Genomic DNA, 22,359 nt, shown 5'->3' with positions numbered 1-22,359 from the left:
TTTGCACCGTCTTAAACTTAGAGCACAATGCCCTTGCCAACAATGCCAGCTTTGTAAAATTAAAGTAGTACCACTCACCCGGAGAGCAGCCACGTCCTTCTGCCGCAAGTAGTACTGCACAAGCCACCGCCCGGCAACAGGCAGGACCCAGGAGCTCTCGCCGCTGTGGAACTTGATCACACGCCTGAAGCTCTTCTCCGCTAGCCTGCAGGCGAGAAATTGAGTACCAATTGATATACACTAAACAATAGCATTGCTAGATTTAGTGAATGTCGGGCTGTGCGACTTGCAGCGCTAAGTACTGTTTCGTGCCAAGTTTCGCATTGTGTTGCAATGATTGCGCAAAAACTTGAAAGAACTGCCCGAGTATGTTGCTAGCTCATTTGCATTTGAGGATGTTCTATGGACTGCACTTGTACTATTCAAGTTAACTTTTACACCAATACCTGCTGAATGAGAGCAGTTTTATGGCTAGCCCATTTATACTGCTGAGGAAACAGCAAGTAATCATTTAGTAGCCTTCCCGTGTTTTCCTTGCTAGCACTACTAGCTGTTTTTACTTGTTTAGTTTGTTCTACCGAAAACTCCTGTGATATGTCAACATGGTATTTGCCCTAGGTACTGAAAACCACAATAAGTTAGAAATTAGTCATTTTCCAAGCTATCTGTGAAAAAGAAATGACAAAATTTTGACCTATGTGTGGTGAAGCTATAATGGTAGCGATGCAACATAAGGTAGATGGCCAGAAATGTCATTCAATGGTTATGAAAACGGAAAAAGCATCAGTGGGTTTCTAATTATACAGCTGTTATTTGGAGTACAGAGAGGCCACTCTGTTGTGGGACAAGGCAAGACTTTGGGTCAATGTCTACCAGCTAACTGGGCACTTAACAGGCACTGAAGAAAATAACCCACAATGAGTTCTCGCATTCCTTTAGTTTACTACGGGCATAAGCCCTGATCTATTTGGATAAAAAAAAAGATATCTCTATCTTCGTGTTTTGAGAGGCTACTCATGCTGTCCGGCTCACACCCGCATTCACAATCGCGTGACAAGTCGCAGCCGATAGGAATTCTAAAGACAGGTTCCCGGCCTCACTGTGTCGTTATGTAGATCTGGATATGGTGGGATTTACACCAAGTGAGCCAAGTAATACTCGAGTGATGCTCACACATTTGAAATGTTTGTCACTTTCACAAGCTCGCAAAAACGTTAATCCTTGCCCCCTCCCTCTGAACTCGTTGGGACCTCAATGTTGTCTTCCCAGATGAGATCCTCCTCCATCCCATCGACCTTTTCTCCACAGTTTTAGAAGCAACTGCTGCTTTGAGGATTGAGTGGCACACACCCACAGGGATGCACTCTTCAGCCAACCAGTAAGTGCTCTCTGGTGGATGGTAACTGCCATCCACTTAGCGTACACGTGCCAAAATCCCCACTATAAGGGTTTCTTTCCTGAAACACCAAGCTTATAAAGCACGCTGGTCATATCTCCAGGTAAGATGGCCACAGTCTGTTTCAGATGCATGAAGCTGCTGCTGTAAGTAGCTGGAATCCCCTCGTGCAATGTCAAGCACTTCCACACGCAACATCTCCGTCGAAACAGCCTAACCGTTGCTCCATGTCTCCATCGTGTGCAAGAGAGACAAGTCTTCTATCTCTCCTTTTCTCTCAAAGCACACCTCTGTACATTTGTTTTCCTGAGCGCATTTCCTTGGGCGAACCATCGTCCCACGCATTTTTCACCAAACTCAAGCTTTCGTCCAGCTGGTCTTTTTCCCATTTCCTTTGGTGAAGTCACTGAGTTCAAAGTGAGTGGTGTAGCTCACATACTTCCACACCCAGAAGCAAACTGGTGTTATACGCGCCGAAGCTGCACACAGGCCATCAGGTCGATAAAATGAGAACGTCAATAGAATGGGCCGACAAATGGGCCTATAAAAATGGCTAGATAACATGAGAAGCATAAACAGGTGGTGCTGACAGTAACTTTTTTATAAAATTCAGTTCTTTCCCCCTCCATAGAAAAGAATGACCAGTGAAGCTGGGCGAAGTCCAATGAGTGCACAAAACAAAACATGTTGATTTGCAATTGAGCATACATCCTAGCGAATTAGCTGAACTTGGAAGGATTACAGTTTTACTTGAGGGGATAAACTTGGGGCTGCCTGTCTTCCCTTCCATGTCATAGGCATCTTAATGTCTGTGTAACACACCAACCCAAACTGCTCGACCACAGAGGACAGCAGTCGGGTCACGTCGGGCCATGAGAACGTCCATGTTGAAATCTCCCACCAGCGCAACAGCTATGTCATCGGTGAGTGCATCAAGCCAGGCTGCGCTTGCACGCAGCCCCAACACCCCGCCACCCCACCCGTCCCACCCGTGCATGCATTAACTCTTTCAGTACGGCGCCATAGGCCATCGGATGCCGGTGTCCGATGATTTCAAACGTCCCGCAAAAGCTAAAAACGGCGCCTGGTGGACAATTAACGCCATCTGGCGTATTTATTGACAACTCATTTTTCAATTTTATTATGTTTTGTTGATATTTCGCGTGCAGAGACCGCGCCAAGAGTGAAATTTGAACCCGCGGTAGTGACGAGTTGTGTGAAAACGGCGTCCGCTGTATTTGGGCTGTTTTTGTAAACAAAACGGGCTTCCTATCTGACGACTGCGGCTTTACACATTGATGTGTAGGGTCTGGACAACGTACGGTAGGGATATTTTGCGAAATGCGCCGCGTCATATCGCGTTATCACCTTCATGATAGCCTGGCACTCGTGTCAGATTACCGCTACGGAGCGATGCACGACACTTCTCAAGAGCGCTGGATTTTTTTTCTGGTTTTTTACCACTAAAGTGAAAAGGATTTTGTGTCAGAACACAAAAGAGTCGCCAACGCACGCCGCTGACGACGTAGTTTGAATGCGTTATAAGGCGCGTCAACACTGATATCACCGTCGCGTCCGTGGCTTGATCGGTAGAGCGTCGCGCTGCGGCCGCAAAGTCCGCGGATCGAAACCTGGCGCCGGATGCTGTTTTTCTTTATAGAGGAGCACTGCGGACGCCGCCGACGCCGCCGCCGCCGACGCCGCCGCCGCCGACGCCGGCGGTGGATGGTTTGGGGTCGCTTATAAAGTGTATTCACACTTAAAAGTGTGCTTGGATGCACGACCGACTTACACTCGAGTGGCTTCGAGGAGTGGCACAGCCGTCAGTTCCGCTAGGCTGACGGGCCCACAAAAATACAAAACTTGGTGTACAGCGTTGATATATATATTGAATCATAGCCAAGAAATGTAGGAACAATTTTTATATCTTAGAATTCCTAAAATAATTTTTAGGCTCATTACGATCGCCTATATACGTTGCGTGTATACTTTTTGTGCATTTTTTTCTGATTATTTGACTAATAAACTCTAAGTAATTGTACCTTTCACAAAACTGCTGGTATGTGTTTCTATCTATAGGCTACAATCTATAAGCTACAATTACATGCATAGCAATGCTAAATGTGTGCACTAGCTCAAGAGAAAAAAATAGTTTTGTGGAAGCACTCAAAATTGGCCGTTTTTCCGCCGTAACAAAAGAGTTAAGGGGCAACCATTGATGTGTGTGTGCTTAGATGTGAAAGACACTGGCCAAAATGTCATTCTGAAAGCCCTTCAAGCTGGACGGGAAATAGACCGGCCAAAACGTCACTCCAGGAATCCTTGAAGACGGAAACACAAAACATTAACTCATCAGTGAGAAAATTTTTATTCTAGGCCAATTTGTCCACGCACACTATATAGGTAACTTAAACATACACAGCTCCACTGTAAAAATTATTCTCACACTGCAAAGTAGATGGCACTGACAACCTCCCTAAGATCAATGGTGTGACTTAAACGTGGGTAATCTATAAACATCTTTTTTCTTTCAAACGTTCGTAACAAAGTTAGGGGTGCAGCTATTACATAAATGCAGGCATTACATGTGTATGCGCATATACAGTAGCCTGAGAAGCTTGGGTTTGGACGTGCACCGGCACTTGCCTCGGATTGTCCTTTTCCAGAGCCCAAGCTGCGAGGATCAGGTGGCCCGCCTTGCACTTGGGATTCAGCCGCAGTGCCTTGGTGAGGCAGTCCAGGGCAGACTTCAGGTGAGCTTCGCGTTGGTCTGAGCCAGCCTGGGGCGAGGAAATTGCACCAGTGTCATTGCACTACTTGCGTGCTGCAGCGTTTCTGTAAAGAAGCAAAAGGCAGCCAAACAACCCCAACCACCGTATTGCTGCTCTGCTCCCCCCCCTCTGCACGAGTTCTTGCTTCGGGACAAAGTCAGCCAGCTCCACTTCCTTTTTGATGCATTAGCCACATCTATGCCATATCAATTTTGCAGGAAAAGGGGAACTTGTGTTGTTAGCTCACCACCTTCAGAGTACAACAGGCAAGAAGCTAGCCACTGCAACTAGCCTTACACTAAGGGTAGAGCACAGCACAGAGGTGGAAAACAGTGGTCATGTACTTATCATATGCTCGCTTCACTGCAAATGACATCAAAATAATATCGCATTTCTGCACCCCCCCCCCCCCCCTTCTGGCAATGCCTAGCTCATTTAGTGGCTCCAGCAATGCAATTCGTTTGTCAATTTCATATTTCGCAGGCTATCCAATTTCGGTGGCCACTGCTTGAATTGCTGTGCAGCTTGACCAGTGCCGCTGCAGGTGGCAGACAAGTGATGCACTAGTGACCGGTGGCTCACTGGTAGGCCACCCTCTAAAGATATTATTATTGGTGCATCACTACTCACCCAACAGATTACTCACTGATGACCCACTTGTGGCCACACTGATATACTAGTGACGCACCAGTTGCTGTTAGTCTTTGACCCATGAGAGACTGCCAAAACTCCTTTTCTGACTGGTGCGATGGACAGGCAGACAAACAAACGTTTCCTCCTTCCCATGATGAACTGCTGTGCAGTGTCCAGTTGACAGCCTCCAAACAGCTACTCGCAGGTTCAGCAATACGGGAATCCACGTTTTGCGAGAGAAGAAAACGAAACTCACCTTCGCGGCGCACAAGGACAGCCAAGCCTGGCGCAGCTCCAAATGTATGGTGGTTGTCTTCGATTTGCTGGAAAGAGGGAAACAGGGTACAAATCGTTTATATTGATCACCACTGTCAGCATCTGTTCGATGCTGTGATATCCAATGAAGACTCATGACGAGGCCAATCAGTGTTTGCCTGTGTGCCGCGCTATGTAGTGTCCCATGCATTCAGTGTGCAGTGGCCGTGTTTATGCTATCCATAGTGTCGTAGAATGTTTTCTATTCAGGTGCTGTTATGTGCTAAGTAAAGGGTGTGTTGCAGCTTCAATAATAGTCAGTTACTTGTGCATCCGCTAACTGCTAACACAAACATTGTGCCTAGCATGTGCGCACCACTTTACAGCACAGTTGTGTCCTCTCAGGGCGTTTTCTGACTGGCAAACCTGCAGGAAATGGTAACACTACACTTGTAACAAGACGCCACCCTCAGCCATGGCTGTGCATTTTTAAAGATTACTGGGATCACTGTGCTCCATCGATATTGGTTTCCAGGGCCCCTTAAAGTGTAGGATAAAGAATGCAAGCAGAATGTACTCCCTAGCAGCCCTCAATGCTAAAGTATATAGTACCTATACGTACCACTACAAGAAGACAGGCATTCAAGCCCTACTAGATCGTAACCAAAGCCAGAACCAACCTAGTGAAGCTTCCAAGAAATGCAAGCATATTTTTTTGTATTTAATATTTAATAATGCTGCCATCCACAATAAAATACAGCATAAATGAACTTATAAAAAGAATTTGTGACTTTTGCAGCATGAACCACGCTTACCTTATGCCAAGTAGTGATGCTAGGCATCTCTTGCAAAAACACTGCGCTAAATTGAAATTACGAAGACGAAGGACGGCGGAACACACGATGCAGACTTACGAAAGCGCACCGCCGTCCTTCGTCTTCGTAATTTCAATTTAGCGCAGTGTTTTTGCAAGAAATAATGTACCAACTAGCCCAGAAGCAAGCTCCCATTGGCTAGGCATCTCACCTGGCCCAAATGTTCCGAGAAAAACACTGCCTCTAAGCTGACACCAAAGCTCGCCTCCACCCGCTGATTAGAACCCCTATGTTGTATCCAACAACAGCACGTCAATTATTTAAGGAGTGCATTGACAGTGAAGCAGCCTGTGCCCAGTTTTTGCTACGAGGTACTCGGGAAAGGGGGGGAAGAAGAGCACTCTCCTATCACACAACGGCAACACTGCTTACGTGCTTTTGGCTTCCTTTCGGCTGGAAATGTAACAACCATTTGAAAAGCTAGACAAAGAGGGCAAGAAAGTTCAGGCACACACAAGACAGATGGAAATCACATCGACATAATTTACGACAGCTTAGCTTCCTTACCTGTCGTCAAACTTCTTTGCTTTTGCAAGTGACTCCAAGGCCGCACTGTGGTCCCCAGTCATCTGCTGCAGCTTTGAAAGCATCTGGAACACATAAAACCTCAAGCTATCATTCAAGAACAAAAAGCGAGCACCGTGGAACCTATAGCAAGGCCCTGCCATGCCTATTATTTAGAGTCTCTGCACACAGACTCAAGAAAAATCGAGGTTTTGAGCTAGTTCACCATGTATCTATACCAAAGAAAGCATTGTGCTCTTCACACTGACACACACAGCAGGTATGCTGTTCATCATGGAACTATAGGCACCTACTAACCACAGAGTGCGTGCCACACTAGGTTTCAGGCTTAAAAAGTAGAGCAGTGATGGCTGTACACTGACACAGACACCGACAGCTGCACATACCAGCATCTCAAACATAGTGCTCCATGCAGTCTGGGATTAACACCAGATCAGTGCGAGAGCCACCAACCTGCCAGCATTCGGCCGTGTTTGCTGAATCAACCACTTCCTGAAGAGAGCTGAGAGATGCTCGCTCAGCAACTTTGGTGTTTGCCAGCAAATCTGAAAATGCTTGCAGCACGTTCAGCATTTTGGACACCAGAGGACTGCCCGAGAATCCCCAAAGAATCTGGAAAGAATTAAAAATGGTTGGTTACTGTTACGAGTGTCACACCTGCATTACGATGGTTGCTCTCGCTGCATTCACATTACTGGTCCATCAATGCTGGAAGCAGTACTCAGCCAATTGTTGGGAATATGCCTAAGCTTTCTAGCTTGCAAAATGTTGGGTAGCAGTGGGAACAAACACACACGGCTACGCACACCGATTTCCCTCATAGCATGGCTGAATAGGTGAGCCAAGAAACGTAATATGCCATACTAAATATGCATGAGCATATTTGGTGGTTTTCAAGCAATCAGCAAAGAGCAGCCAGTCTCACCTCCTGAAACCTAAACTGGAAAAAAGGCAGCAATTCACCACAGCCAGAAGCACTAGTGACTGAACGTGTGTAGCAGGCATGGTTGGTGGCACTTCCTTCCCAATAAAGAAGAAAAAGTGAATGCAGCACTAGTAGTAGTGGAGATGAACAGTTAAGAATGACAGTGGCAATATGACATGCTACTGTGAGACAACTTATATACAGCTGTTTTAATGTCATTGAAGGCGTTGTTGTCGCATAAAAATGGGGCTGAACCAAGCATGACTGAAGCCCATCGCGCACTTGGCCAGAGCAGCTGCACAGGCCGCATGGTAGCATGGCAATTGTCAGCACTCGCTTGCTCCGAGGATAGACTGGGTGAGGAGGCACCAAATTCTTACTTGTTTGCCTGCCGATAACCTTGTTGCAAAATAGCAGGTGTGTGTGTCTTCTTTGCTTGTAAAAAGCTTGTAAAAGCTTGTAAAAAGGGCACTCTTTGTAACCAGTGTGTTGACATCCCTCAACTGTGCATGAGCCTTCGAACACTGCTACATGGCTAGAAAAGCTTGTAGTTCTTGCACCAGCATAGCTAGCCAGGCCATTTCCACATAACCAGTTACCTACCCCACATTGGCACCCGCCGTAAGGGTAGCCAACAAGCTTTACAAATAAACTACGCGGCTTTAGAATTACACTAACCGGCAAAACAACACATTTTTTAGTGTCCTAGATTCGGGTCATAACCTGTAAAATGAACGATTTAGTAATGCGCCACAAGTGCTGCATAGCCTCTGCTACGGAGCACTTTTATATGCATGCCATTAAAAGCCTAAGTGCATTGGAAGCCTAGAATATTGCTACCGGTAGTTTGATGACATTGAAATAATTTGGCCTGAGTGAAATTTCACAGCAGCTAGCCGTTATTTAATGCACAGGGGCAGAGAGGACCAGACCTAATTCCTCTGATATGTCAACGCATAAATGTGGGCTAGCTGATTCGAACTGTGAAACATGGTTAAGTAGCGTGGTAAAGACGGGACAATAAGTAGAGACCACATAGGACTAGTGCTGGTCCCGTGTGCTCTACATATTGTCCCGTCTTAACCATGTTTCACTCTGGTATGTCACCAGCTGCATTGCCAGACCTACAGTTTTTCATCTTCTGCTCACTATACAAACACTAGCAGTAGCTGGCCTCCTGTACAACGAAGATCCCTGTTTAAACTAAGGGTAGTAGGCAAACCTGCATAGTCTCGGCAGTTTGGCCGGGAAACTGCCGGAGCTATTCTTCCTGTTGTCACACACTCCGGCGTACTACTCACCACAGGCACCAGCTGGGACACCTTGTGCCACTGGCGGTGGCTGCAGGCATAGTGCACTTGGGCCAGGGAGTACCACAGCTTCAGCGAGTCATCGGCACCAAGCAGGAAGTGGTCATTCACTGCATTGTCCGCCTGAACGCGAGCTTCGCCAAGGGTCATGGCGAGAAGCACCCGGCCTGGCTGCCAGCCTGCATGAGAAGGCAATGAGTGGGACTGGATCATGAGGAGCTGTGCTTATCGATAAACATCCCTTGGTAACAAATTTTCAGACTGGGATTTCACGTTCTGAAGCTATTAAACATGGGCTGTGAGGTGCGCTGCAGTGGAAGGGTAAGGAATAATTACAATGGCTCTTCTATCCAATTCACTGCAAAAGCGAGAAAATCGCTGGGCTGCGGGTTTTAATTGTTCAATAGCTGTTTACAGCTGTGGCGCCTAGTCCGTTTGCAGTTTTGCACTCAGACGCATCACCAACAGCCAGCGCTAGTTTCTGTTCACTCCCTGGCTGATCCTTGCTTGCATTTTTTTCTTTATCGTCTCGCCATTAACTATCCAGAGAAAGGAGGCTACCTGTGGCCAGCATGGCAAGTCAGAAGTTGGATTCACGAAAATTTTTATAAAAGAGACAAAGATGACGGTCTTACTGATTATAGTGATCTTTATAAGCCTTGCATGAGAGACAGTAGTGGCTTAAGAGGAGTTCCGAGTCAAAAATCAAAGCAGGATAGCCTATTGTTCATGCTGTAAGTGCCCAAGGAACAGTCAATGAGTTTGCAATGAAGACAACACTGACCATAAATCCAGCACTTTGTATTTCTTTTGACCCCCAGAACCAATGCTGGAAGCGAAGAAATCACAGGTAAAGAGCCTTGCTATATTTTCGATATAATGGCTCAGTAGAAATTATAGCTCATGTACAAGATACGGAAAGAGCAACATCTCGAAACATCCCAGGAGTGCCTAATAGCAGTCAATCAGGTACATTTCAAACATTTCCCGGTCCAATTTTACGAAACCCATCAATAACTTCTAAAATGTACAAGGCATAAAGTGAAAGCCTGTAGGAATGCAAAAAAATGTACATCAGGAAATCTGAGACATGAAAACAAATCCCCCTGGGGTGCAGATCAGAGTGGTTTCTTGAGTCATACGAATGTTTCCCGCATGACCCTGTCTATAAAACCACCAACCATTCCAGAGGCGAGTAATAAGAAAGGCCCACACATATGCTGTTGCCTGCACAAGAAATCCCTGGCCAAGAATCCCACAAACAACCTTGCGTACAGCAGTAGCACACTGTGGAGCATACTGTTCATGTCAAAGATTTTCCTACAAAAGTGCAGCGAAAAATGCCATTGTTTTGAAAGAACCAACCACTTCTAACAATAATGAAAGTGGCTAGACATGATGTACTAATCTGTTTTAATGCATTCCCCAATAAAACTCTTGAGCTAAGCTTCACTTTGAAACTCAAAAAAAAAAAAAAAAGAAAGAAAGAAAACATACGCATTTACAATGTTTCATTCACACGGTGGGAATTGCCAAGACCTGCGATCCCAATTCGGAGTTTGTTGTCATGAAAAGAGGCAAATCCCAGTTCAGCTGAGCACAGCTAACAGCGCCACCAGGGCCCTGGCCTTATGACGTGGCTCCCTTTTGCACTGAGGTTCACATGGGCCCCGTCAGATGGCACCATTGCTCTCCGTATATGTGCCCATGTGGGGATCCACAAAAACGCACATGCAGAGAGAGAATGGCTGTGGACAGCGATGGGGCCCCACCTCAGGTGGGAGCTGATCTCTCGCGTCTGTCTCCCGTTCCGGCCTCGGCCAGTTGGTGTGGACCACGGATGCCTTCGGGCCTTGTGCTCACAGGTTTCTACGAGTTCCCGAGTAAATGGCTGTGCTTCGGCCGCACTAGCTATTGTGTTCTCTGACTGGGAAACCTTGCTGCACTGCCGCCATAAGAACCCTGGCCACAGCATATAAGAGTATTCGTACACAACATTTGCCGCACACTACAGAAATGCAGGTGGTCTAAATTAATCTGTAGTCCTCCACTGGGACACACACTAAACCTGTAATTCAATTGTATTTTTGTCTTGAGTGCGCAGGCTAAGGGCAAAAGCAATGATGCAGCAGAGGCAATTCAAAGCAGAGGAGAGTCATATGAATGACAGCTCAACGAAAAACTTTGGATAAAGACACAGTGTAGAAATGTAGGTGCCAAAGCCAGACCCATAAACGCGTTACGGCCCCGGGCAAAGAGAGAGAGACAGTGCCTCACCAGGGAACATGAACACAAGCTTCTGGGCCAGCCAGAGGGCTTCCTTGGCACGCCCGCGGATCAGCTTGGCGAGCGCGAGCGTGCCCAGATGGCGCGGGGACCGGTCCCCATGCTCCAGGCCGACCAGGGAGCACTTGAGGGCAGAAGACCTCTGGGCCAAGCACAGAGCGTGAGCCAGCAGCGACCACAGGCGGCCGTCCTTGGGGTCCCGCAGTATGGCACCGCACAGCGCACGACACTCTTTGTGCACCACGCCGTCTCCCTACGCGAAAGCGAGGGCAATGGCTCACACTGGCCTCAATCCCCTCCAAGAGAAAGTTGCCAGTTTACGTACTCTAAGTGTACCAGGACTACAAGGTGGGCTACAAACCAGCTGTAAATCCGTGATGTGTGCCAAAATATTGCGCACGCAGGCTAACAAGCACTTGCCTCCATGAGATACTGCCAGACGAAAAACGACGCAGTCCTGTCCACGAACTGTGGCCCATCCTTTGACAGTGCCATCAGCCTCTGCCTTAAAGTGAGGCAGGCTGCGCTGTCTTGGGCAAGCGCCGCCAAGCAGCAGAGGGCCTCCAGGGAGTGACAGGACTGGGACGCTTCATTTGACCTGCACACAAGGGCACGAGAAACACACAGGAAGCTGCGCTCTATTGACATGGTCAGGGCTAGTGGCGAGCTCAGGGTGAAACACCGGGGAGGGATGTTATGCTATTTGTTAAGACGTGGCACGAAGCAGCTGGAAAGTGCAGGTGCCATCAGAAGTAATTGGAACACAGGTGCTGCGGCCGAACTGTATAGGAGCGCCATGTAGCTGCACCGGTGATAAACGAAAAGAGCAGAACACGCATGTGCGCCTGCAGACAGTGATAACCCATCCATCCCTCTCAACCAACTTCTTTCAACGTGGCCAACAGCACTTTTTGACAGCATAGTGGTCTCAGCGAGGGCGCTGATAGCACATATGCACACGGCAGCGTCTTTCGCACACTTCTAGCGCAGGCAAGCTAATGGAGAAGCAGTGCTGTCGCAGGAATCTGCGCTGAGAATTTTTCTTTTCAAATATTTTTAAATGTGTCTGCTATCAGTGCCATCGCCGTGACCACTATTTCCCAGACAATGCTCGAAACCAAGATAAAAAAATTGGTTTGAGATGTCTCGATGGGCTATCGCCATTGGCAGGCGTACATGCGTGTTCTCCCCCACTTGATTACCGCTGGTGCAGCTACACGGCACTCCGATATGGTTCGGCCACAGCTCCCATGTTCCAGTTACTTCTGACAGCACCTGTACACACTGCAGTCTTGGCAACACTATTTGAGATGTTACTTGGGAAAAGGGGGCATCATCCCCCACACCCTCCCGTGTTTTCTGATGTGCCCCTGGCCACCTGCTCCATGCAACTATAACACTTGGTGCACCAAAATGTTCGAGCATGTAAACTGCACCTCGCATTGTGCCACATGGAATCTAGGGTTAGTGCAGAATACCAAAACTGAAATTCTAGGGCAACAAGAGAATGGCACCGAGTGTGCCAACACGCAAAAATTCAGGGATGGTTCAAAGAACGGTTCTGCCCGTTTACAGACAACTGTGCACTTTACCACCACGTTTCAAGCAGCGCTGACCAAATTATTCTTCAGAATGACTTTTCTAGCATACAAAAACGCTGTTCACAATTGCTGATGCAGCTTAACACAAAAAAATGTAAATTCATGTAGGTTTCGTACAAGCACAGTAACATTTCCTTCCATTACTCAGTAAACTCAAAATTTCTAACCAAGGTCGATTCGTACCGACATCTTGGCGTAGTCATATCAAGCAAACTTAGATGGTCCAATCACACACAACTAACCGCTGCCTCGGCAAAATCACCTCGCTACATCAAAAGATCCCCAACCTCCTCCCCATACCCAAATTTGAAAATTAGCTAATAAACTTTCACACGCATAAGTCTAAATACGCAGCGGCTATTTGGAGCCCCCATCAAAATTATTGAATTCACTTGAATCAATTCAGAATCGTGCCATTAGATTGATTTTTTTACAACAAAGCTCGCACTCAATCATTAGCACTATTATTTATCTCTTAAACATCCCTCCCTTGAAATCCCCAAAAAAAGTTTCTCAACTCTGCCTGTTGCACAAAATATATTATTAATTCCCCTTCGCAACGCAGTACAGTTCTCCATCCCACCCGTTCATCGAGTCTTTAGATTAAGTTTACAGCATTTACATGAGTCAACTAACGCTTTCAACAAAACCTTTTTACTTACAGCCATTGAAGATTAGAAGAACCTGCCCGAAACCATAATCAACGAACCAAGCCCTTAGCATCCAGGCAGTTAATCTCAGATCATTTCAGTTGTTGCTAGTTTTATAATTGCTAAAGTTTCTTTCGGGTATATACCTATTTGCCTCAGTTGCTATTTAATTATGAGTCTGTTCCATGTTTATGTTAGTACCATTACCCATCACTCATTGTTGAATTTTGTACTTGCCCTCCCCTCATGTAATACCTCGAAAGGGGCCTTTAAAGGTACAATAAATGATGATGATGATGACTGTGAATATCATTCACTTATGTGGCCTGTCACAGCCGCACAACTCTCAGCCACATTCAACTTCCACCACGTTGAGACAGTCTACCCTGCATTAAAATCCTCGCAATACCCCCGCAGCATGGAAACTGGGATCTGGCATGCCCCTTCAGTCACCCCTTCATTCCCAAGAAGTTCATCTCCCCTTCCATCCCATTCAACTGACAACATTACAAAGTGCACACGCGGTGAGTGCGGCATTCCGTGAGCCTGCTACCAGCACACATCCGTGGAAAACTCAGCGCCTATGTGCACCAGCACTGCCAACTCTGTGATTCTCGATTTGGTGCACCACCCACTGGAGCATGGGTCACCACGCAAGAGGTAGGTCGTGTGCACACTCAAGCCACACTTCCCCGAGCAACACTCCTTACCGGCCACAAGATTACGACCCAAAGGATGAGCACACCAACCACAGCAAGTACAGTACTAAGGACAAAAACTAGAACTCTACTACTCCCATCACCTCCTGCCTCCCACCTCACATGCTTGCAATAAAACTCAGATCCACCGAGCCCAAACTAGCTCACTGCCAAAACTTTTGCCGCACAGTCGACCCCCCCCTGTACCTTGACCCCCAACATTCCCTCCCGCCCTCTATAAGTTGGTGCAATGCCCTTGGTGGTTGTTAGTGTGTGATAAAGGTTAGCAGGCAGTCTTGGTACCTGTTTTCGAGGAAGTCCTTTGCAGCAGCTGCTCCGGAAGCCTTCAGAATGACCAGAGCCATAGCCACCGCTATTTTTTCCCTCTCCTCAGGCTGGCATGTCGACAGCGCTTCCTGATAAACTGCACAGTAAAAGAAAGAAGGGCAAAAATGAGTCAAGCCTGCTGTTTTTCTTCCTTTTGTTTTTGTTCTGTCTTGCTAATGTTTGTTTGCTAGAACTGCTAAAAGCCATCTTGGCCAATTTTAGCTTTGCAGCTATAGTACACAATATCCAAATGTTGCTATGCAGTGAAAAATTGAAGAACCTCGCCCTGACCTGGACATCAGTATCCGGCCAACCTGTGCTTTCCGTTTCAATAAAATTTCTGTCTTGGATGGCACAAAAGGCGTCATGACAGCCAGTGTTCATCATCTGGGCACCAATCACCTCGAGTACCCCGATCAAAATAAATTGGAGACATTACAAAAATATTTATAGACCAAAAAAATTACGTGTCGCTTAATTTTTACTTCTTTGTTGCTTTGATTTCATGATATGTTGTATTTACGTATGATTTTTTTCATGGTATGTGTTTCAAGAGCTTGTTGACAGCAATCAGCACTGTCTTCATCAACTAATGCAGTTTTTAAGTAAGTTAAACTGCATTTGTACAAAGTAGGAACGTTTTAATTAATTACACCTTTTTCCGGCCCACGGGCGCATTTCACACATTGAAGCATTTCACGCAAAATTTGCAACAGACGAGTCTGACTCATTCTAGGATATTTTGGCCTATCCTAAACGGTTTGAACACACAACAAGTCACCATTTTTCCGAGTGCAGTTGCACCTTGGCTTCGAAATGGCGTAGCGTGGTCAAAAAAAAAAAAAACTGCCAAAGAGTCCAGAGTACTTCAAGGAAAAGACACAGTGAAGCAAAAATTGTCAACAGACGGAACATGCGCCCATTCTGTACCTTTATACCACCCTTTCATTTACTGCACTTCATACATCTCTTTTTCAAGACCCAACAACCCGTTATGCTTCACACCTTTCAGAGCTTCCGCAGTTTGCCCGACTTTCCCATAGGCATGGCCAAGGACACAGAGAAGGTCTGTTGAGCGTGGTTCGATCTGGTCGCAAAGCTGTAGAGCTTCTTCGTAACAGTTGAGACGACTGCCAAGCGAGAGAGAAAAAAAAAGCTGTTGAAAAAAGAATCACGCAGGTCCCCTTATGTTGAGCCACCGCATAGCATGCTGCACTCCCTAACGTTTGAAACTTGACAATAGAAATGTTAAGAGCTAACAAGCAATACGAGGGTTACAAAGAACCGCTCCTCTTCTAGAGAGCAGTGAAAATTCTGTTTCAGTGCATGCAAAACTGTGACTGTACACCCTGCACAAAGAAAAAGCAAACCACTGTACTTCTTACCACAGCACCCGAGCGAGGTTTACACGGACGCAATTCGCATCGTTATCGTCCAGTTGGTCCCGCAAATCCAGTGCTCTGAAAAAAGGGCCACGAAGGGGAGAAAAATTAGGCCACCTTGGTCGTGCTGACAGAGACTGGGAAGCCCACAATGCACCGATCAACGTTGACCATTCCATAGGGAAGGTGAACCAGTGTTCAGCTGGCACAAAGGGAGAGCTCAGCACCTCAGAGTATCCTCTCGTAAGGTTGCATGCAGACCTGGCCTCTGTCAGGTTGTGTGTGTATGTACATTAATTTACCAAAACGTGTACATTTATTCACAAGGTTCACAAACTTTTCCGCTGTTAGTGTTCTCTAGAGGTCTATGGGCAAGAGTCCCTTGTGGTAGCTGAATGCTGAAATATGCTGCCGACTGGTGCAGAGTTGGTTCAGCGGCTACTTACTAATACCCTGCATAAAGAAGGGTACTTAACCCTTCTGCAGACACTAATGGCTTGAAATCTGAGTAGTCCCTGCCTAACAGCCATTGCTAATGAACTACATGAAATGGCAAGCTTTTACAAGCCAAGCTGACACTTCTGCTGATGCAACTGCCAATCTTTCAAAGTAATGCCAACACCCCTTCTGTGCACGAAAATGTTTCGTGCAAAGCGCATGGCTCAACTGTAACACAAACCCAGTAGGAATTCTACTAATTTCTTTTTTTTCCTTGTTTTTTTTTTTTTTTTTCCTGGCCTCAATTTTACTTTGCACTACAGTCAGCTATTCCTCCTCCATGGAAAAACCAACAATATAAGATGGCACTTTCCTGTTATGAGATTATCATTTGTTCGTTTCAGATGTACCTCTTAAAGGCGTCCCTGGCACTCCTGAACAGTCCTCTTTGTTCCAGCACGAGTCCCAGAGTGTTGTATGCCTCAGGTCTCACGGCCCCTGCCACATCTGCAGAACGACACACAAACAAGCACTGGAATCGCAACAAATCCACAACTAATGTCAGGACCACAAAAAAATGAGGTTTCGACACATGTTGGAGCCAGCGGCCACAGCAGCTTATTTGGAAACAACTGGCCGTATGATGACATGAAAAGAGCTGCCATTATTATCTGCAGCAGATCTTCCCTGGTATTCTGAGTCCTTCCTCCACTCAAGACCCCAGTGGAGGAAAGCCTTGAATTCGATTTCCCCATGCATAAGCATTGCCGGAATTCTGTTCTTAGCCGAGTGGAGGGAGCAAATGGAGTGGAGGAGGGACTCAGAATACGGCCCCTTGTCTTAGACGCTCCTTGGAGTGTGACTTAGAGCTCCAAGACTTTCATATAATTGGTGCTTTATGCGTTAAAGCTCAACTAGGGCTATGAGGCATGCTGTAGTAGAGGGCTACGAATTAAATTAGGACACTTGGAAATCTTTAACGTGTGCCAAAATCTCAACACAAAGGCACTTTATGGTCACCGTAGCTGAGATGGAACCTACGTCGTCATGCCAGCAGCACGCCCTAGCCACTGGGCCAGCCTGATAAGTGTGGCTCAAGGAAAGTGGCAAACGCCTTATTACCAGTGTGAGCTCCCCTCACCAGCAATGTGCAGCAGTGCATCAGAGGCGTTGGGCAGCATGTCCCCTTTGCATGTCTCAGTTCCCGCCACCTTGCAAACCCAGCGGCCAAACACTCGGGCCGCATCAACCTGCGAGAAATGGGTGCGCATTCAGTGGGCACTCATTTGCTCACTGCATTAAGCCACGGTACATTAGTAATCAGGAAAACAACAAGACCAAATGGTTTTTGTCCCGAGGCACGTCCAGTGCATGCCACTTTACTCCACACATTTTGCCCACAGTCCATACCCACAGTGATGCTGCAGCTGATAAACTTTCATAAGTTCTATATCCTTGCACTCTTCAAAATGCACGAGTGGACTAGCTTGGTATTTGCTGCACAAGGGCACACTTTTGGGCACCACAAATCCTCCGATGTGCCAATGCAAATTGACAATGCTCTGCACTGACATTTTTCAAATACAGTGTAGACCGCTTATAACGTATGTCGTGGGAGCCGTGAAAATCCACACTATAAGCAGTACCATACTATAAACATAACATGCATGAATCCAACCATATCACAAGCTACCTTTCAATCACTTTTTGTTTATCATCACTCAAACGAACGCCACTTAAAAAACAGAGGTATTTATTTAGCCGTTCTTTTTTTTTTTTTTTTTTTCGCATCAGACGCTGCTGCATGGCCTTACAAACCCTGATCACAGCTCTAACTTATACTCTGTGTTTGTTTTGAGGCATGTTTATGCTTCGACAGAAGAAAGGATGTCACGGAGAGGAAAGGCTACATTTGTGAGGATGCACCTTTGCAAGGGCTTGTCCCTAATGCAACACAATTTTAAAGGAACGCTAAAGGTTGAATAAGTTTTAGTGCACGAACACTGGATGCGCTGTTCCTGAAAAAGCTAGTATTTTGAAGTTTCCTCAGCAAAAGACTAACGAGTCAGCAAGAAAGAAGGGGGCTTGTCTTCATCGAAACCAATACTGGTGTTACGGACATAAAAACGAACAGACCACTGTACTTCAGGACTCAGATAAAATGCCTGAGCATACTTGCATGAGGGCGGCCTAGAAAAGAAGGTATACAGCACATCCAGTAGTTTCTTTTTTATTGAAGAAATCCCCGGTCCATCTTCACTCACGTGAAACCAGAGGAGGGGCGAAGCATGAAGTGTATAAGTGTTTTCAAATATTGTAACTCTCTCTCGCCACACAGCACACGCTGATTTGGCACTGGAGAAACACCAGATAGATGAGCAATCACGCGCTTACTGAGGCGGTGGCGCCCTCTCTTGCATTGAAGCAGATTTAAGCAATTTGCATGCCCCATCTGCCCCAGTTTGGGGTAGTGGCAGTGGTCAACGTGAGCGCTGTGCAATGTCCGCGCCTCGCTCTGGGGGCTCGTCCTGGGTGATCAACGAGGCCCCAACACCAGGTAAATGCATTTTCTTGCTTTGACCGACCACTTAGCCCGATCAAGCCTAGCGTCAAGAGCCGGTGGGTATTCGAGTTAACACAAACTATAGCCCGTCTACAAACAGCTTCTGCTTGTGCTTGATGATTGCTGAAGTGGACAGGAAGTGTTCCACAAATTTTTAAATCGTGTGAGTTTATTTTGAACCGGTTTTATCCATTATACACTTTTAGTACGCGTTAAGTCCTGGCGCGAGGCATTGGAAAACGAGTGTCCCGGTGTTTTAGTGTTGTGACTACATGATACTACGACTACGAGACGATGACGGCCTGAAACGCCAACAGCCCCAGCCCCTAAGGGGCTTCGCACCTAATAGAATCTTTTCTTTCATTGATGTATTTGCATGTTCAAGCTATGCACGAATGAACAAGACCACTGTACAGGAGAACTTTGTTAGCTAAGATGCCGTTAACTTAATATTGGTTAATTAAAAGTTTTTTTTTAATCCCCAACAACTCACCTAGTCAGAAATCTATTTCCACCCACTTATCTTGAAAGATTTCAGGGCAGACTCCTGATAACTTGAAATCTTGTTCAGGAAAGTCCGGAAAGACAACCTCATTCAGAGAAACACTGGAACTTAAACTGAGCTTTAAAAGGAGCAAACTGCCTTCGTTAATGGTTAAATTACCAAGTCAAGTAAAATTTAATATACTTTATAAGCAAAAAAAGTGGTAAGAATATGTGCACGCAATGATACAGCTACTGCAACCTCCCCACTCCCCACCGAATACTGAAGCAGCTACTCCAGAAGCAGCCGGAGGGAAAAAAATTAGAAAAAAGGAAAGAGAGAATGAAAAAGCGAAGATCCACTCACGTGATTTCCGAGCTGCACACAGTGCCAGAACAGCCACAGGGCGTCCTGGTGCCCAATTTTCTCAGCAATGCATGCCTGCCCTATCCAGGGAAGGATCACCTCAGGTTGCAGGGCCTGGGCTTTCGTGAAGGCCTTGTGGGCCAGCTGCAGCAAGAGCGGTGCTAGTGAGACAAGGATCAGGGGTCAGCCTGGAAACACATTATCACTTGCTGGGGGGGAGGAGCATTTATTCAAATCTCTCTGTGTATGTGCACACACACTCAGATGCACACACACGCACACACCCATATACAGTCTAGACCACTTATAACAATATCCAAGTGCCAAGAAAATTTTATTGCTCTAACCGATAATTGTTATAAGTAGGTTGGGAAATAAAAAGATGAAACAGAGCTCAAAACATTTTATTTGCATGCAAGCAAGGTCATACTACTACTTATTTGCAGAAAAGAAGCCATAGTCTGTCAGCTTTGTTTGCTGCCTATAAGTGCTTCACCTAGCTGAGCAAAAGCGGCGAAAAGTCCTTGGAGGAAACGAAGACCCTGAGGGACTGTATCATGCGTTGGGCCTCCTGCGAAGATACTACCTGAGTAGGCTGCACAACCACGTCATCAGAGTTGTCCCTGCCACCGCTGTCCGCGGCACGCATCCACACAATGATCGCCTCTTCAGTGAGGCACTCAGGCGTTTTCAAAACATCGGCCCTGACGTCCCTTCTGCAGAAAAACAGGGGCAGCTGAAGAGGCACCCAGTCAAATTCAAAGCGGCGTGCATGTGACAACAAGCGAATGTGCGAGCGGTCACGGGGACGATGCCAAAACGGTGGAGCTGGTGGCGGGGGGGGTTCGGAGGGAAAACTGCCCTCCTCCTCCCTCACTTCCTCGTAAGCAGCACAGTCGACTCGTTCTCTGAAGGGTAGAAGGGAAGCAGCAAAACGCATCGCGGCTCGTGGCACATGTCAGCGCCGCGGTCGGCATGAAGAGCCGGCAGCAGCTCGCATTTTTGGTGCACACTATAACCAGATTAAATCGTTACATCCAATATTGCGGCACTGGAGCATCGTAACAAGCGGTTTATATAATTATAGAAAGCACACAAAAGTGGACGGTGCCATAGCTGTTAATCGTTATATCCAATATATCATTATAAACGGTATTGTTATAAGTGGACTCGACTGTACATAATTAGGAATGAGGAGCTTGCTGAAGGAACACAGAAAGTAAAGCTGGATATGAAGATATGTACATACGTACTTTCTCATACATACCTGCATTTTGTCACTGACGAGGTACAAGATCCCTAGGTACGTCCACGCATCTACGTTCTGAAAGATGCACAACGTAAGAGCATCGTTACTGCCCACCCCCCCTACGCATCGCTTTCCTGACAAAATGAGCCATTTCGGGCACAACTAGGCATTATAAAGGCAAAGCGGCAACTTCTTACATATCGAGTTAAGACTGTTTAAAGGAGCACTAATAAACGTGACAAGGAATGACAACACATGGCACTGATGACCCCGATCTTACAAAACCATATTTCACAAACTTTCTGAATTAATAACCAAATGCAGATTCCCCCCTGCAGTCGCCCACAGGCTTAATGCTAAAAGCAATTTGCAGGTTCCAGTGACTTCATTAAATCCAGGTTTGACGGAATCACAATCTACTTTTAATACTGGATTAGTTATGCAAGCTGTGGATTTATAGATACCATTTAAATGCACTGAGCAGTATTCGATGCGCTTCACAACACCCTACCGAAGCATATGCCATGCAATAGAACTTATATCTGAAGTATTTGCATTTAAAATTTTTTTTTGACCAAATAAAATCCTGCATCTGCCCAAACCGGCAAACGAATGATCTAAGTTGACATACAGGTCAAAGTCAAGTACCTACACATTAATTTAATGGAATTATGCTGTAATAGCCTGCTGACAATGTGAATGACATCACTGACGGTCTCTTTTATTTGCCAGCATTCAGCAGTTCTGAGCAGTTTGTCCATAACTGACCTCACAACAAAAATTCGATGGGCAAATAAAATATAAAACTGCCGTTCAGCAGTTCTCGGCAGGTCAAAATGACAAGTGTGAGAGACCGTAAAATGTAAGAATAGCAGAAATACAAGACCCGCATATGTGGGCAGACATGTGACTGCAGCTACATGTGCGTGCTGTTTTTGATTTGTTACGACCCTTTACCAACTTCGTATAAAGCCTCTGAAATACGCTAACTTACTACAAAGTCCACAAACCAACTAGCTCCTTCCTAAGCTTTGCTTGGTCTGGCATAAGTAAAAAGCAGAGCAATGAAAGCTCTATCGTAGAATCGAAAGAACTCGGACAGTAATGTCACAAACTACTGCCATGCCAAATACATTAAAAGGTTCACAAGACAAAATGCCAGAATAGATTTAACTGTATAAGCATGCAATGCAAGCATAACAAGCAAATGCAAAAAAAACACTGACTTTTCTTTTTATTTCGAGAGATTTCAGGAAGCTGTGTTGTGCCAGGCCGTAATTTTCTGGTCCTGAAAAAAAAAAAAAAAAAGAATGAGGTGGGTTACCTATTATAAAAAAAAACAAGTGGAAAAAAAAAAACCAGATCAGAGTGCAAAGCATGCGCCATTTTCAACGGGCCCTAATTGCATGTCATGATAGCTCTCCTGGCTTGGTCTGCATGTCATGATAGCTCTCCTGGCTTGGTGGTTCAACTAAAATTTCCTCAATGTGAACTGTCGCCCATGTTTGGACACTACCTAAGTTGGGTAACCCTTACAGATGGAGTGTGAGAAGAAACTTCATCACCGTGCGAGAGGTAACGTCAGTGAGAAAGCCACCCGTGGCCATTTCGAAAAAGTGAGAAAG

At 46.1% G+C, this 22,359-nt stretch overlaps 1 protein-coding gene across 4 annotated transcripts in view; it reads right to left on the bottom strand.

Moving 5' to 3' along the window:
• LOC144170283 (superkiller complex protein 3) overlaps nucleotides 1–22,359 on the bottom strand; it is a 48,373-nt gene that overhangs the window by 2,190 nt on the left and 23,824 nt on the right. For all 4 annotated transcript variants that reach the window (XM_077699975.1, XM_077699978.1, XM_077699976.1 and 1 more), the window contains exons 24-39: nucleotides 21,961–22,022; nucleotides 20,753–20,809; nucleotides 19,486–19,629; nucleotides 17,214–17,322; nucleotides 16,483–16,579; nucleotides 15,638–15,712; nucleotides 15,258–15,382; nucleotides 14,229–14,349; nucleotides 11,393–11,574; nucleotides 10,968–11,225; nucleotides 8,682–8,869; nucleotides 6,909–7,067; nucleotides 6,438–6,520; nucleotides 5,057–5,123; nucleotides 4,043–4,176; nucleotides 79–205 (exon numbers count right to left, since the gene is read on the bottom strand). In XM_077699975.1, coding sequence (XP_077556101.1) covers nucleotides 79–205; nucleotides 4,043–4,176; nucleotides 5,057–5,123; nucleotides 6,438–6,520; nucleotides 6,909–7,067; nucleotides 8,682–8,869; nucleotides 10,968–11,225; nucleotides 11,393–11,574; nucleotides 14,229–14,349; nucleotides 15,258–15,382; nucleotides 15,638–15,712; nucleotides 16,483–16,579; nucleotides 17,214–17,322; nucleotides 19,486–19,629; nucleotides 20,753–20,809; nucleotides 21,961–22,022 — 1,988 coding nt within the window. The remainder of the gene's footprint in view (nucleotides 1–78; nucleotides 206–4,042; nucleotides 4,177–5,056; nucleotides 5,124–6,437; nucleotides 6,521–6,908; nucleotides 7,068–8,681; nucleotides 8,870–10,967; nucleotides 11,226–11,392; nucleotides 11,575–14,228; nucleotides 14,350–15,257; nucleotides 15,383–15,637; nucleotides 15,713–16,482; nucleotides 16,580–17,213; nucleotides 17,323–19,485; nucleotides 19,630–20,752; nucleotides 20,810–21,960; nucleotides 22,023–22,359) is intronic.

The sequence above is a fragment of the Haemaphysalis longicornis genome, unplaced genomic scaffold (assembly GCF_048455015.1).
Source record: "Haemaphysalis longicornis isolate Haplotype H1 unplaced genomic scaffold, Haemaphysalis longicornis Haplotype H1 scaffold_2, whole genome shotgun sequence".
NCBI classification, from domain to species: Eukaryota; Metazoa; Arthropoda; class Arachnida; order Ixodida; family Ixodidae; genus Haemaphysalis; species Haemaphysalis longicornis.
This window is presented reverse-complemented; position numbering and strand designations above follow the sequence as displayed.